At 42.6% G+C, this 16,424-nt stretch overlaps 1 protein-coding gene across 1 annotated transcript in view; it reads right to left on the reverse strand.

Annotated features, from left to right (window-relative positions):
- cerkl (ceramide kinase-like) overlaps positions 1–16,424 on the reverse strand; it is a 101,304-nt gene that overhangs the window by 44,496 nt on the left and 40,384 nt on the right. Inside the window, exon 3 of the mRNA XM_053680804.1 lies at positions 6,586–6,717. Coding sequence (XP_053536779.1) covers positions 6,586–6,717 — 132 coding nt within the window. The remainder of the gene's footprint in view (positions 1–6,585; positions 6,718–16,424) is intronic.

The raw sequence follows: 16,424 nt of genomic DNA on the forward strand, positions 1-16,424 counted from the left end.
TTTGGTTTAGTGTATACATACCCTATTAATACATACACAATGTGGCCAGAAGTATGTGGACACCTGACTAGCACACCCATATGTGGTTCTTCCCCAAACTTTTGCCACAAAATTGGAAGCACACAATTGTATAGAATGTCTTTGTACGCTGTAGAATTACAATTTCCCTTCACTGGAAATAAAAAGTCCAAACCTGCTCCAGCATGACAACGCCCCTGTGCACAAAGTGAGCTCCATGAAGACATAGTTTGCCAAGGTTGGTCTGGAAGAACTCGAGTACCCTGCAAGGAGCCCTGACCTCAACCCCACTGCATACCTTGGACCCCAGACCTCCTCAGCAATATCAGTACCTGATCTAACTAACGCTCTTGTGGCTGAATGAACACAAATCCCCACAGCCACGCTCCAAAATCTAATGTAAAGCCTTTCTAGAAGAATGAAGCCAATTTGGTTAAACTTTATTTGAAGGATTCCTACATAGGGTTTTTATAACACATTAATAATCATAGCATAAGGCTGAAAAATATGATGCTGTATTATCGATATCATGATAAATTATGTCACAATAAGCTGTTCTGACATAGTTTATATAGTGACATAATTCTGACATAAGTTTTATAAATGATATAGTGGATATCATGATATCTTTTTGTATAATTTGTTATTACAATGGTTTAATTGTTTTGTTTTTAAATAATTACAAACTGACTGGATGCATGTGATGTGATTTTGTACTTAATCTTACAAATTGTAGAATTAAAAATAAAAAATTCTCTTTGTCAGTGTTAAATATTTCTAATAGTTTTTTATATAAACAAAATTTTATATAAAAATAGAAATAAATGTATTATACATGTAGTACTAATAAGTATATTATTAATAATGATATATAATTTCCTCTCATTATTTACAGTGTTTGAAATGCAACACTACTGTATTGTTGGCAGTTTGTAAGCAAACCTTTGTATATAATAAAAAGCTTATCTCATCACTCATAACAGTTTAGTGACTATATGAAAGGGAGAAAAGAGATCAAATCTCATTTATCATTTAATACTGTTACTGTGATTTTATTTTTGTATCTTTATCTTGCAACTTATTACTTTGTTCAGTGTTATAAATATAACTTGAATTACCACTTAAATTTGATGGCATTTGAATAATTTACCTGGCTGGCCGGCTGGCATATCAGCTTCGTAAATGAGTGAAATACTGGGACGGGGCCTCAAAATTGTTTTAATGGAAACAGACCACCAGGACTCGGCTGAAGAGAGTTCAAGCTCATGCTCTGAATATAAAAAAGCAGATTCAGGCAACACACCTCCCGAAACATAACATAACCGCTTGAAGATTCCTTAATACTTCCTGAAGATACTTCCTGAGAGTAAAGACTTTCACAATGATGGAAAAAAAAAAAAAAATCATCCTGTAGCCACACAAGGTTAACCGGGATTCTTCTCACATTCATGAAAAGACAACGCAATGTACTTCCTTTGTTATTTCACAGATTTTGACATAAGCGTTATAAAAATACTCCAACATTGCTTTATTGTACATTCATGCAGTGCTTATAAGCTTATGAAGCTTCAGCATAGATATCCTTCAAACTGGCAAATTTTTGCCTGCATTTTCATGGCAACATGCATGCAGTGTTCCAAAGTGACCTACAGGGGGAGTAACTGCGAATCATAACAAAGGACAAATGACCCCTAAAGCGTTTGTCTGTCTCCTGCTGGACTTGGTCAAACAGAACTGCAGCTCAGGTAGACTGACTTCATGAATAATGACTACACAGAGGCTTATCAGTCATTGTTCTGAAAGTCTAATTAACCATTTTGATTGAAATTTTGATTAAACGCTTTGTTAGAACGCTAACAGGTTTACCAAATATAGAATAAGTCTTTTTAGTATTGTACTTTAGTACTTGAAAGTACACATTAATGTCATACTTCAAAATGAGCACATGCAGCATGGAAACGTGCCTTGCCGAGACATAACAGATGAACGTTAAACAGAAGTATGAGCTCCTGCCATCTTAGACTTCCTCTTGCACATTTTTCTCAATAACGTTTGAGGCTAATTCCATCGCAATTGCGCAAGGCAATGCCCTGCAGAATGAGATCTTTAATTTCGATTATGCCAAAGTGTCTTTTAATGGTGGGAGATTGTGCTACAGTCGCTGCCCCCTCTGGAGCCAAACCATCACCAAGCCGAATTACTGCTCCAATGACTTCTGCGATCACAAAGCCATATCCATTAGAGCCCGGTCTGCTCTGTAGGAAAGACTGCCTGCTGTTTGTGTGTGTGTGTGTGTGTGTGTGTGTGTGTGTGTGTGTGTGTGTGTGTGCGTGTATGTGTGTGTGTGTGTGTGTGTGTGTGTGTGTGTGTGTGAGAGAGAGAGGGAGAGAGAGACAGAGAGAGACAGAGAGAGAGAGACAGACAGACAGAGACAGAGAGAGAGAGAGAGAGAGAGAGAGAGAGAGAGAGAGAGAGAGAGAGAGAGAGAGAGTTATCTGTTTCTGATGACTAAACATTCTCATAATGATTGGAGTACATGACAGTGTTGACCTTGTCAGAGACAGTTGAATAGTTCCTATAAAAGTGTGTACATATCATTATATATTATTAAAAGAATAATGATGCAAGTGAAAGTAGTCATCCAAATAATTAGATGAGTAAAAGTCAGAAAGTACCAATACATCATGGTGATTGGGATAATGAGAAGAAAACCCTTCTATGTAAACAAATGGACACATGACTTAATAAAACAGGATAAAACCCTCTCATTTTTACATAAAGACGAGTGACAAATTAAAAGGAAAACCATCATATAATGAGTGCGTTAATACGGAGGTTAGCCACCACAAGCTTCATTGCACCTTGGCATTGATTCTACACGTCTGCAGAACTGTCCTGAACATCACTCATCCAAAAGGTATTTCCTCGGTCGGTGCTTTGATGATGCCGGTTCTAGGTTCGATATCTCCCATAGGTATTAAGTTGGGTTGAAATCTGGTGTCTGCAAACGGCTGTCAAAGTCCTTTAAAACTAAAGCGCATATTAAATACTTACAAAATTTAGTATGCATTTAAATTGCTTTATTAAGCAAAAGAGGGCGATGTGATGTTTTCGATTTGTTGCTCGTTATTCACTATATACACCGATCAGCCATAACATTAAAACCCCCTGCTTAATATCATGTACATCCCCCTTGTGCCAGCAAAACAGCTCTGAGCCTGTTGAGGCATGGACTCCACAAGACCTCTGAAGGTGTGCTGTGGTATCTGGTACAGAGATGTTAGCAGCAAGCCCTGTATGTCGCAAAGTGGGGCCTCCATAACTACTGGTTGTCCTTCGTTGGAACACTTTTGGTAGGTACTAACCACCGCATACCGGGAACACCCCACAAGACCTGCTGTTTTGGAGATGCTCTGACCCAGTCGTCTAACCATCACAATCTGACCCTTGTCGCTCAGATCCTTACACTTGCCCATTTTTCCTGCTTATAACACATCAACTTTGAGAACTCATTGTTCACTTGCTGCCTAATGAATATATCCCACCGATTGACATGTGCCACTGTAACGAGATAATCAATGCTATTCACTTCACTTGTCAGTGGTTTTAATGTTATGGCTGATTGGTGTATACTCAGTATATAGAGTATTTTGTCTCACAACAACTCTCATCATTTACAGTAACAAATAATGGTGTCACGCTTGCCATTTCGAACACTGTTTAGGTACAGAAACGCACGATAAACAGCGAAACCCAACAGTCCATTAAGGGTATATTTTGGATTAAAGTAAGCAGTAAACAGCTACATTGTTTCACAGTTAGCTCGTTTGTTTAAGTCATTAGGTAATTGAAGTTAATTGCTAATGAACACATCACCAATAAATTAGCTGGCTAGCTAGGGCATGCACAGGGTGCGATGAAAATGGCCACATTTTTCAACATATTTTGCACAATTGATAATATTTTACTGTATCTGTCCATTCGATTCGAGACGGTATAGCCCCAACGTTTTTGCCATTCCCAGACAGTGGTTTTTGAGTAGTCAGATTCTTTGAAATCCCGTATCTGTCTCTCTCTCTCTCTCTCTCTCTCTCTCTCTCTCTCACACACACACACACACACACACACACACACACACACACACACACACACACACACACACACACACACACACAATGTGAGCCTGGGCTGCCAAGTATAACAGATCAGTCCCACAATGAAACACAGCTGATTCCCAAGCCCTGCGGAGGAGGAAAGCATTGCAACAGAGTGTGGGTGGGTGTGTCTTTCCATATGTGTGTGTGTGTGTGTATTTCATTTAATATGATTAATATAACTCTGTATGTGTGTGTGTGAGTGTGTATGAGACGGTATGCGTGTATAGCGGAGATGAATGGGAAGAGTGGACAGTCCTGCACTGGATTTGAACAGATGGGTTTAGCTCCGCCCTCTGGGTCAGGTTACTAACAGAGGACACACACTTCTCTGTTATTATGGGTGTGAGAATAGGCTTAGGTTTGTTTCACTTCTGTTCAGATCGGTTAGGTACGGTGAGGTTTTGTTGAGTTCACTTGCGTTAGGTCTGGTTAGGTTCTACTCAGTTCTATTTGGTTAGGTAAGTTTCGGTTGGGTTCAATTCACCTGGGTTAGGTCCAGTTATGTTTGGTTCTGTTCTTTGTAATTAGGTAAGATAAGGTTAGGTTAGGTTGTATTGGCTTGGATTAGGTTAGGTTAGGTTAGGTTTAGCGGAGGTGACTTGGGTTAGGTTTGTTTCAGTTCTGGTCAGTTAGGCCAGGATTAGTTTGGTTGAACTGGCTTGCGCTGGGTTAATTTAGGTTTGGTTTGTTTAGATTTTGGCAGAGTTGACTAAGGTGAAGTTAGGATCAGTTCAATTAGGTAAGGTGTGGTTCGGCTGCGTTGCCTAGGATTACGTTAGCTTGCATTCATTTAGGCTCTGTTCAGTTGGTTAATGTTAAGTTTGATTGAGTCAGTTTGTCCAAATCAGTTCTTTTAACCTTGGTTGTTTGTTGTCTACCTGTTGACTACTTTACCATCGAGTCTTTATGGCAAAACTGAAGAATCAAACTTCAAGCCATGTCATTTACAGAAAGTGTATGAAGATTTGGCAAGGAATTTACCAAAGGTTTCTAGTAACGTGGCATGATGTACATTACTTATTAGTAAAAAGTACATTATTAGAAAATGAAAGAAGCAAACATTGGGCACTAAACATGGTGTAAATTAGATTAGGTGAAGAGATAAAACTGTAAGCATTTGGCTTGATGCATGTTCCTTTATTGCACTGAATTGCCCATCTCTCCAGTTTGTTTGACTTCGTGTTTTCAGGTTCACACTTAACGAGTCGCTGTTCTAGTCAGTGTTGGGCTAATGAACACAAAAGTAACAACAAACTGCAATGAAGTGACATATTTTCTGCCATATATCTACAGTATGAAAAGGTTAAAGTATAATGTTAATCACCTTCCTCTCTCTAATGCAGGTCTTAATGTCTTCTCAGGAAATTCACTTCCTAATCTGTCTTCTTCTCCAAAGTACCCTCCTCATCTTTTAGTTGATCTTTTAATGAGGCACTTATTTATTTATTTATTAAGACACAACCTCAGTTTATGAATCAAAATTCAGCTGTGGCATTCTTACACCTAATATAATGATTTGCCCTGAAACATTGCTAATGGAACAGGACATACTGTCTCTGTGTGTGTGTGTGTGTGTGTGTGTGTGTGTGTGTGTGTGTGTGTGTGTGTGTACACTGAAGGGTGAACAATGTAGTAGAACACTGGCCTGAGGGCAGACATTAGTGTACCTCAGTCACCAGTAATACCCTAAGGGGGCACAATCCCCTAAACATAATGATGTCATCCTGTAACCACAGGACACCGAGGTCCATATGTGCCGGACTGAAACGTGCTGCTTTATGTTTAGTCACCTCAATAAACTCTATTTAACAGCATATAAAACACAAATTATAATATTACTTGTTACTGTTATGATCATTTCTATGTGAAATATACATATATGGGGAAAGAGCTGATCTACACATTACCATTACTTATGTTTATGCCTTGGCCATGGAAAATACTATTTTTGATTGGCTGGCAGTCTGTTATTACATTGTAATGTAGATCTAACCATATTTTTACGTAAACATTCCTGATATAATATGACCGTGAAAATGAGAAATAACGATTTAGGCTAGGCGTACCGTATATATACGCTTTACTTCACTTCACCATTACACCAAGATAAAAATGAATAACGTGGCTATAATAATTTACAGCCTGCAGTGAATGCTTTAATAAAAAGAGACAAGAATAGAGCGAGAGAATGTAACCATATGTAACCATAGCAACAATAATATAACAGAAACCTGTTTAAGTGATGGAAGACTAGAAAGTTACCTAACATAGAAAAAGTTTGGTATTTTTATATTATTCAATTATGAGGCAGAAAAACTGTATAAATAGCCATGGTGTAATAAACTTTACTTTGTGTTACTTTCTGATAATGTGCTTCAGTGATAGAGTTGTGTGTATGTGTGTGTCATACCAGTGACATCAGTCTGTATATCAGCGAGCTTGAACAGTGGAGCTACCCGGTCCTGGTAGATTTGGTACGCATCCTTCTTGTGGCTTATCGGGTTCACAAACACCTTCAGTGACTTGGGACGGCGCTTAAAACCTGCAACAAGAGAAGAGAGAGAGAGAGAGAGAGAGAGAGAGAGAGAGAGAGAGAGAGAGAGAACTCAGCATCCAGTCTGATCCTGTGTTCAAACCGCCAATAATAATAATAATAATAATAATAATAATAATAATAATAATGATACTAGTGATAAAACAGGTTACTAGTTATTTCCCATGCAAATTTAATACACAGCTGTGATTCCAGCAGCAGTAACAAACAACCTTTTAATTGTTTTTTCCTTGAATTATTCAAATTAGTTATGACTCGGTAATGCAGCAAACCCAAACAACTGACCCCAGTAATGTTTGGTGCAAAGTCTCATCAGTTATATTAGGATTTAATAACAACAATAAAGTACAATCTTAAATCAAAGTAGCACGGCCATTTTTTAACTTATTGGAACTTTACGGGGAAAAAAAAAAAAAAAACGATCACAGCAACAACCACACATGACGAGAGCAACGGTCTGTACGTAATGCACAATGCTGAAGTGTAAAAGAGGAGAGGAGTGGTCTAGTGGATAACAAAACGAGCCATGAATTCGAACCTGAATGCATTATCAAGTTCTAGAAAGCAAGAGCTTATCCAAAAGACCATCACAGCACAAGTAAGTGGAGAGAAAAACAACAGTTCTAGATAGCGTCTGAAGGAACGGAGACACAATGCTGATCGGATTGGAAAGGGAAGTTTATTTCATCACGAGGAGCAGCACGTCGAGCGGGAGTGCAGTTCTGAACCAGGGTGTGTAAAAACAATAAAGAATGCAGGGACAAAAAGAGTTTTAAATGATTGCATCTCATAACACATCCAGCCATCCACGCACTTTCTGTACCACTTATCCTACACAGGGTTGCAGGGGAGCCTAGAGCCTATCCCAGGGGACTCAGGGCACAAGGGACACCCTGGACAGGGTGCTAACCCATCGCAGGGCACAATCGCACACCCATACACACCACACACTACAGACAATTTAGAAATGCCAGTTAGCCAACAACACATGTCTTTGGACTATGGAGGAAACCCTCGAAGCACGGGGAGAACATTCAAGCTCCACGCACACAGGGCGGAGCTACAAATCGAGCCCACAACCCCTTAGGATTGAGGCAAACGTGTGAACCACTAAGTCACCAAGACCCCAAGTGCAATATATAGTGAGCTGTATATACTGAGTCAGTTGAGGGATTGTGGATCAATTGCCTGCTAGCAAACAGTTCACATAGGCGATACATGTCTACAAATTTTTAAAAATTCCACATGAAACCCATAAAATGATACGTCAAGTGGCCACTAAACTTGAGAACAAATGACGCATAAATGTCCCTCTTCTTCCACCCTTTTCATTCTCTCTTTCTGCTCCTTTTTCTTTAAGTTCTTCACATTTATTTCCCCATTCTAATCATTACCCTTAACATTCCTCCTCATCTTCTCTCTCTTCAGCGTCTTCTACATCATTTCTTCTTTACTACATCCTTCCCTGCTTCATCTTAAGCATATCACTTACTGGTAAACAGAAACTGAGTGGGAATTCAGAGATGGAAATCTCCTAAGACAGAGGGAGGAAGTGTGAGAGAGAGACAGAGTGAGGGTGAGAAAGAGGGAATGAATGAGTGGTAGCGTAAACGTAATCCCCATGGGTATTGATTTAAAAGCTCTGTGCTTCTCCAGTGTAGAGGAGCTCACATCTGTCAGTGTGTGTGTGTGTGTGTGTGTGTGTGTGTGTGTGTGCGCGCTCCATAATGATCATCCTTCCCGCTGAATGGAGCTTTTGTGTTCAGACACGGTGCAAGTTCACCCCACTTGGAGTGGAAAGGTCACGACTGCCGCTGTTGTTCACGGCGCTTGAACCTCTGCCAGGATTCGTGGGGAAGTCATGAATAAAGACACCCTTTGGGCTTGTATACACACACACACACACACACACACACACACACAAACAGTACACATGCTCACATATACATGCTCTCACTCTGTTATAACAGTTTTTATGTCAAATCTTTTTATCAAGACAAATATCACATTCTTTTCCCATTTCTCTCTCTCTCTCTCTCTCTCTCTCTCTCTCTCTCTATCTCTCTAAGTGTATATTAGTAGCTCATTATTAGCAGGAAGGTCTTTCCTCCTGGAGTGTTTGGAATTGATGGAATCTCAAACACACACAAAACACACACACACACACACACACACACACACGCACACAAGCTCCCGCACACACTCCTACTTAATCCCTACCCAAAGTTCCTACCATCAACCTACTAACAAGCTGCCCTCTCATGATCCACCCTCCTGACATCGTAGGCTCTGTGGTGTCCCACAGGGTCACAGTTCAAACAGTGGCTGAATAGGCGTCGCAACATTTACGATCATTTCATATAGAAACGATTTTATTGGATTCTGAGGACCCTCAATGCCTCAGCGTCTTTATACATCTCTGAAAGGGATGTCCAAATTGAGTGCTAAAGGAAAAATCTGGTAAAAAAAAAATAAAAAATTGATAACAAAAATTTAAATCAATTAGCATAGCATGTTTGGTGTGTGATGTTTGTTTGTTTGTTTTATATAAAAAAAAATAGTATAGTATAGTTTTCTTTTATGTGTTTTTTTTTTTTCACAGTGGAGTAAGTGATAGAATTTCCAAAATATCTGATGTGGTTTAAGGACACTGTCTGACTTATTGTCATCGCTAAACAGGAATAATACACTGCCTACAATGAGGGAAAAAAGCATTTGATCCCCTGCTGATTTTGTACGTTTGCCCACTGACAAAGAAATGATCATTCTATAATTTTAATGGTAGATTTATTTGAACAGTGAGAGACAGAATAACAACAAAAAAAATCCAGAAAAACGCATGTCAAAAATGTTATAAATTGATTTGCATTTTAATGAGGGAAATATGTATTTGACTGCTCTGTAAAACATGACTTAGTACTTGGTGGCAAAACCCTTGTTGGCAATCACAGAGGTCAGATGTTTCTTGTAGTTGGCCACCAGGTTTGCACACATCTCAGGAGGGATTTTGTCCCACTCCTCTTTGCAGCTCTTCTCCAAGTCATTAAGGTTTCGAGGCTGACGTTTGGCAACTCGAACCTTCAGCTCCCTCCACAGATTTTCTATGGGATTAAGGTCTGGAGACTGGCTAGGCCACTCCAGGACCTTAATGTGCTTCTTCTTGAGCCACGCCTTTGTTGCCTTGGCCGTGTGTTTTGGGTCATTGTCATGCTGGAATACACATCCACAACCCATTTTCAATGCCCTGGCTGAGGGAAGGAGGTTCTCACCCAAGATTTGGCCCCGTCCATCATCTCTTTGATGCGGTGAAGTTGTCCTATCCCCTTAGCAGAAAAACACACCCAGAGCATAATGTTTCCACCTCCATGTTTGACGGTGGGGATGGTGTTCTTGGGGTCATAGGCAGCATTCCTCCTCCTCCAAACACGGCGAGTTGAGTTGATGCCAAAGAGCTCCATTTTGGTCTCATCTGACCACAACACTTTCACACAGTTGCCCTCTGAATCATTCAGATGTTCATTGGCAGACTTCAGACGGGCATGTATATGTGCTTTCTTGAGCAGGGGGACCTTGCACGCGCTGCAGGATTTCAGTCCTTCACGGCGTAGTGTGTTACCAATTGTTTTCTTGGTGACTATGGTCCCAGCTGCCTTGAGATCATTGACAAGTTCCTCCTGTGTAGTTCTGGGCTGATTCCTCACTGTTCTCATGATCATTGCAACTCCACGAGGTGAGATCTTGCATGGAGCCCCAGGCCGAGGGAGATTGACAGTTCTTTTGTGTTTCTTCCATTTGCGAATAATCGCACCAACTGTTGTCACCTTCTCACCAAGCTGCTTGGCAATGGTTTTGTAGCCCATTCCAGACTTGTGTAGGTCTACAATCTTGTCCCTGACATCCTTGGAGAGCTCTTTGGTCTTGGCCATGATGGAGAGTTTGGAATCTGATTGATTGATTGCTTCTGTGGACAGGTGTCTTTTATACAGGTAACAAGCTGAGATTAGGAGCACTCCCTTTAAGAGTGTGCTCCTAATCTCAGCTCATTACCTGTTTAAAAGACACCTGGGAGCCAGAAATCTTTCTGATAGAGAGGGGGTCAAATACTTATTTCCCTCATTAAAATGCAAATCAATTTATAACATTTTTGACATGCGTTTTTCTGGATTTTCTTGTTGTTATTCTGTCTCTCACTGTTCAAATAAATCTACCATTAAAATTATAGACTGATCATTTCTTTGTCAGTGGGCAAACGTACAAAATCAGCAGGGGATCAAATACTTTTTTCCCTCACTGTAGCTGAGGGCTGGAACTTCATATGGGCGTCCATGATGTGGCCCCACCTACCTAAATATGAGGACGGGACTGTAGCACAACGCTGGACGATGTAAATACGGACTCGCTCTTCTACAAACTAGTAAGAATGTGTTTTTTATGCAGATATCATGAAGCGGTGTGACCTGCCTGCATTCTATCCATGCATCCTCCGTCCATCCATCTTCTATACCGCTTTATCCTTTTCAGGGTCAGGGGAAACTTGGAGCCTATCCCAGGGAGCATGGGGCACAAGGCGGAGCGAAGTCCCCTGTAAGGCCAGGGAGAGGAGCGTGGGTCTCCGTGCGGCCAGGGAGAGGAGCGTGGGTCTCCGTGCGGCCAGGGAGAGGAGCGTGGGTCTCCTTGAAGCAGAAGGGGGGAACGATGTTTGCCATGGAGCAGGAAGGCTGAGCGACGACCTCAGCTGAACAGGCTGGCTGAGCGACGACCTCAGCTGGACAGGCGGGCTGAGCGACGACCTCAGCTGGACAGGCGGGCTGAGCGACGTCCACAGCTGGACAGGCGGGCTGAGCGACGACCTCAGCTGGACAGGCGGGCTGAGCGACGACCTCAGCTGGACAGGCGGGCTGAGCGACGACCTCAGCTGGACAGGTGGGCTGAGCGACGACCTCAGCTGGACAGGCAGGCTGAGCGACGACCTCAGCTGAACAGGGAGGCTGAGCGACGTCCACAGCTGAACAGGGAGGCTGAGGCTCTGAGGTCACCAGGTGAAGCTTGGGCGTGAGCGGAACTTGGCTGGGCGTGTCGGCAGACTGGGGCGTGAGCGGAACTTGGCTTGGTGTGTCGGCAGACGGGGGCGTGAGCGGAACTTGGCTGGGCGTGTCGGCAGACGGGGGCGTGAGCGGAACTTGGCTGGGCGTGTCGGCAGACGGGGGCGTGAGCGGAACTTAGCTGGGCGTGTCGGCAGACGGGGGCGTGAGCGGAACTTGGCTGGGCGTGTCGGCAGACTGGGGCGTGAGCGGAACTTGGCTGGGCGTGTCGGCAGACTGGGGCATGAGCGGAACTTGGCTGGGCGTGTCGGCAGACTGGGGCGTGAGCAGAACTTGGTCATTAGGCTGAGATATTAGCAGAGCTTGGTCAACTGGATCAGCAGGCTTGGACGTGAGCTCAGGGATGTGAGACTTGGCTTGGACCTCAGGGACGGGAGGCTTGGCTTGGACCTCAGGGACGGGAGGCTTGGCTTGGACCTCAGGGACGGGAGGCTTGGCTTGGGCTTCAGAGCCTGGAAGCTTGACTTGGAATTCAGAGACTGGAGGCTTGACTTGGACTTGGACCTTAGGGACTTGAGACCTGACTGGGACTTCGACCTTAGGGACTTGAGACTTGACTTGGATTTCAGGGACTGGAGGCTTGACTGGGATTTCAGAGTTGAGCTCTGCATGAATTTGCCTGTAGTAGTGGGTAACCAGCAGGGCAGGTTCGCCTGCCAGACTTACCCCCCTGAGAAGTTGTTCTAGCTCATCCTTCGCCTCCGGACTCCCGAATCGCATCATGAATTCCCCCACAAACTGTTCTACACTGTCCAGGTTCCTACAGTGCTTATCCAGTTTGAGCTGCACCCATTGATGGGCCGGACCAAAGAACCGGGACCACATGAATCGGAGCCAGTGCTTCTCCTCTGGCTTAGGGTCTGACAGGCTGGAGAAATAGAATTGACAGTCTACCAGGAAATATTCTGGGGCACCGAAAAATCCGTCAAATGGATCAGGAAGCTCCATAAATGTCCATTGTGGGAAGTGGACTGAGTCCATAGCGGGGACGGTTGGCGTCGACTTCCGGGTTTTGCGTCTCTTCCGTTCTCCTGCTGCATCCATGTTTGGGCGGAAGATTCTGTCACGAATCGTGATGGAGCAGAGATAGGGTGGATGCAAGTGCAGTATGAACAGTTGTTTATTTGACAGAGAGACAGGCAGACAAATCCAAAACGTGATCCAAAACGTAATCCACAAACATGCAAGAGGTGAAGCGATTGGCAAACAGGCATACACGGGGCAAGGCTGGAATCTAGGTCGTGGTCATGGAAAACAGGGTCGATAAACAAAACGAGAAACGAACTATGACGAGGAACTGGAAGCGGATAATCCAGCGCGAACTAACTCTAAACATGGAACGTGACTGTGACTGTGACTGTGACTATGACTATGACTGTGACTGTGACTGTGACTACGATACGAACTAAACTAATTCTAAACATGGACCGTGACTATGACTACGATACGAACTAAACTAACTCTATGATATTAATCTTCCACCTTGTGTGCTGGGAGGCGCGCGGTATATATGCGGACATGATCAGCGTCTAAACCGCTAGCAGCTGAGAGCAATACAGACCCACTGAAATCCCAGCCAATGACAGAACAGGGAGGAGACATGACAGAAACATAAACAAAACACACGTGTCCAGATGTCATTACGGTCAAGAACGGAAAAGCAGGTGCTCGCGCATTCGCGCTTAGAGCACGCTGCTTCAAGGGGGAATCGTGACAATTTTGACCGAGACAGAGCTCCGGTCCACTTTTCAGACTTTTTTTTCCCTCAAAAAAAGCACCTAGAGACAAATCTAGCAAGTTTTTGGGGAAAGTATGGCGTCCAAAACAGGAAACAATAACCGATGCCAGTGTGTGTAGACCAGATAGATGACTGTACACACACTGCACAAATTATTTTGCCTCTATGTGACTATATGTGTTATAACAGCTTTAAACTAGTACTAGTAATGGTAGCTACTGCTGAGTACTGATCCACGAGCATTTGTTTACAGTGACAGTGAGGTCAGAGGGCAAACCCAGGAGCACACACCGAGGTTGGTCACGGGAGTCTGGCTCTCGCAGTCCGGTGCGGTTCTCCAAAAATTTTAACGACTGAATAAACAAAGACTATGACCTGCGGACTTTTCAAATGATCAATTGAAACATCATGAGTTCCATAGCAGTGCCCGAGTTGTCATTTTCAGATGGAAATAGAGCTCCAAAGTTGGGCTGAAATGAAATGGTATAACATGTCAGTCACTGCGATATATCAGGCTATCATGCATGTCAATAAAAAAAACGTAATCATGTGACTAATACTCTCTCTCTATCTTTTAACTGTGATCTGTTGTTGTTGTTTTTTTATATAAAGCTGAATCAGCTAGAAAATTCTACTTTATTTCAAGCTTTAATTATAAATATAGATATATAAGGTTCCATCTTTAATGCCTAGTCACAATTTGGAGTCACAGCAAGAACATATAAACGCACAAATCTGTAAATTAGGATTTGTAATACAAGTATTACACTTGTAACATGTGAAGCATTACAAACTTACCAGTCTAATTCTTGTTTTGTGGATTCATAAAACAACGGTCCTACGGTATCATTGCATTATGGGAAAATAACAGCTGCAACAAAAAGAATTTCATATCATTTAAATGCACAGAGATTTTGATCAATGCGCAGACAGCCACAAACGCCCAGTCGAATTCTATTCTACAGCAAATCTTTAGCATGTTTACCCCAAAACTAAGCAAGAGTGGTTCTAAGGCTTCCAAATGAGCCTGTGGTTCTGGTTACTGATATGATGATCATCTCATGTGTTTGTGTGTATGCATGTGTGGGTGAACTGAAGCAGAGTGTGTGAAGATGGGCTGTAAAGCCTGCCCCGTGTGCTGCCTGGTGTTACTATGGTACATAATCCTGAGTTGCGCTACATCTCTGAGGAATCAGATCCCGGCGATGAACCTGCACTCGGGTTTCGGACTGTTTTCACTGCGCGAAAGGCCACGGCGATTAACAGAGCACAGCCATTTGCACGCCTGTGTGTAATTACACAAAGACTGACCTTTTACAGGCACTAGTGCTACTCAATCAAACGCTATGCTCAGAGGGAGTTATCAGACACGATCTGCCACGTAGTGCTGAAGACGCACAGGACAAAATAAAGCTCCTGCACTTTCTGTCTTACTCTTCATACCTCGCATTTCAAACTCCAATCATAGCAAGCCTGTCTGTCTGTCTGTCTGTCTGTCTGTCTGTTTACTGCAAGGTTGATTCGGATTTGTGTTTTGGGGCATTATCGTGCTAGAAGGTGAAATTTCTCTTCAACTTCTGCTGTCTAAAAGAGGCCTGCAGGGTTTCTGACAAAGTAGATTGGTATTTGAAGCTAACCATGATTCCCTCTATCTTGACTAGAGCAGTAGTCCCAACTGAAGAGAAGCAGCTAAATAGCATGGTGGTTCCACCACCGTGCTTCACTGTGGGTATGATGTTCTGCCATAAAGTTCTACCTTGGTCTCATCGAAGCATAACACATTTTGCCACATGGTGTGGGGTGATTTGTGTGGGCTTGGATGTTTTATTTTTTGATTTTTCCATCTATCCACCCTGCCCCAGACATGTGAAGAATACGAGAGATTGTTGTCACATTCAGGGAGTGACCAGTTATGTGTTGCCACATGCTTAATGTTTATTAATTAATGTTGCCATATGCTTCTCGGCAGAGTCACTAATAAGATTTCTTCTTGTCCCTTTGTCAGTTTTGAGGGGACATCCTGTTCTTGGTAATGTCACTGCAGTGCCCCATTTTGTCCACTTGTTGATGATGGCCTTTCAACTAGATCCCATACATGTTTTGTAATCTTTTTAGGTAAGAGTCAATTGGCTTGGGACATCCTGACTTAGCGATATTTTGCCATTCCTCCTTGAAAAACCATTCAAACTTTGTCAGATTGGCCGGGCATCTCCTGTCCACCGCCGTCTTCAGGTCACCCCACAGATATTTGATTGGATTTAGTTCTAGACTCTGGCTGGGCCACTCCAAAACCATGAACTTGCTTTGGATCGTTGTCATGCTGAAAGGTGAAACTCCTCTTCATCTTAAGTCAGTTATGTGTCATAATAGACTGGTATTTTTGAGCTATTCATTATTCCCTCCACCCTGATTAAAGCCCCAGTTCCAGCTGAAGAAAAACAGCCTCAAAGTATAATGCTGCCACCACCATGTTTCCCAGTGGGGATGGTGTTTGTTTGCTGATGTGCTGTGCTTTTCTGTGCCAAACACATCTTTTTGTATTATGGCCAAAAAGTTTAATTTTGGTCTCACTAGACCATAACACATTATTCCACATGGTTTTGGGAGATTGGATTTTTATTGTGTTTTTTTATTTATTTATTGGTTAAAAAAATCCTATAGGAACAGCTGGACTTTATTTGGGGTTAATCAGTCGCTTTAACTGATGGCAGGTGTACACTAATTAGCATTTAACATGACGTTGAATGTGATTGGTTGATTCTGCACACTGCAACATTCACAATTATAAAAGGGTGTGCACACTTACCAGGTATTGGAAGTTTTTCGTTTTTCTTTTTTTCCCTAAAAAACATTTC

The sequence above is a fragment of the Ictalurus punctatus genome, chromosome 6 (genome assembly GCF_001660625.3).
Source record: "Ictalurus punctatus breed USDA103 chromosome 6, Coco_2.0, whole genome shotgun sequence".
NCBI lineage: Eukaryota > Metazoa > Chordata > Actinopteri > Siluriformes > Ictaluridae > Ictalurus > Ictalurus punctatus.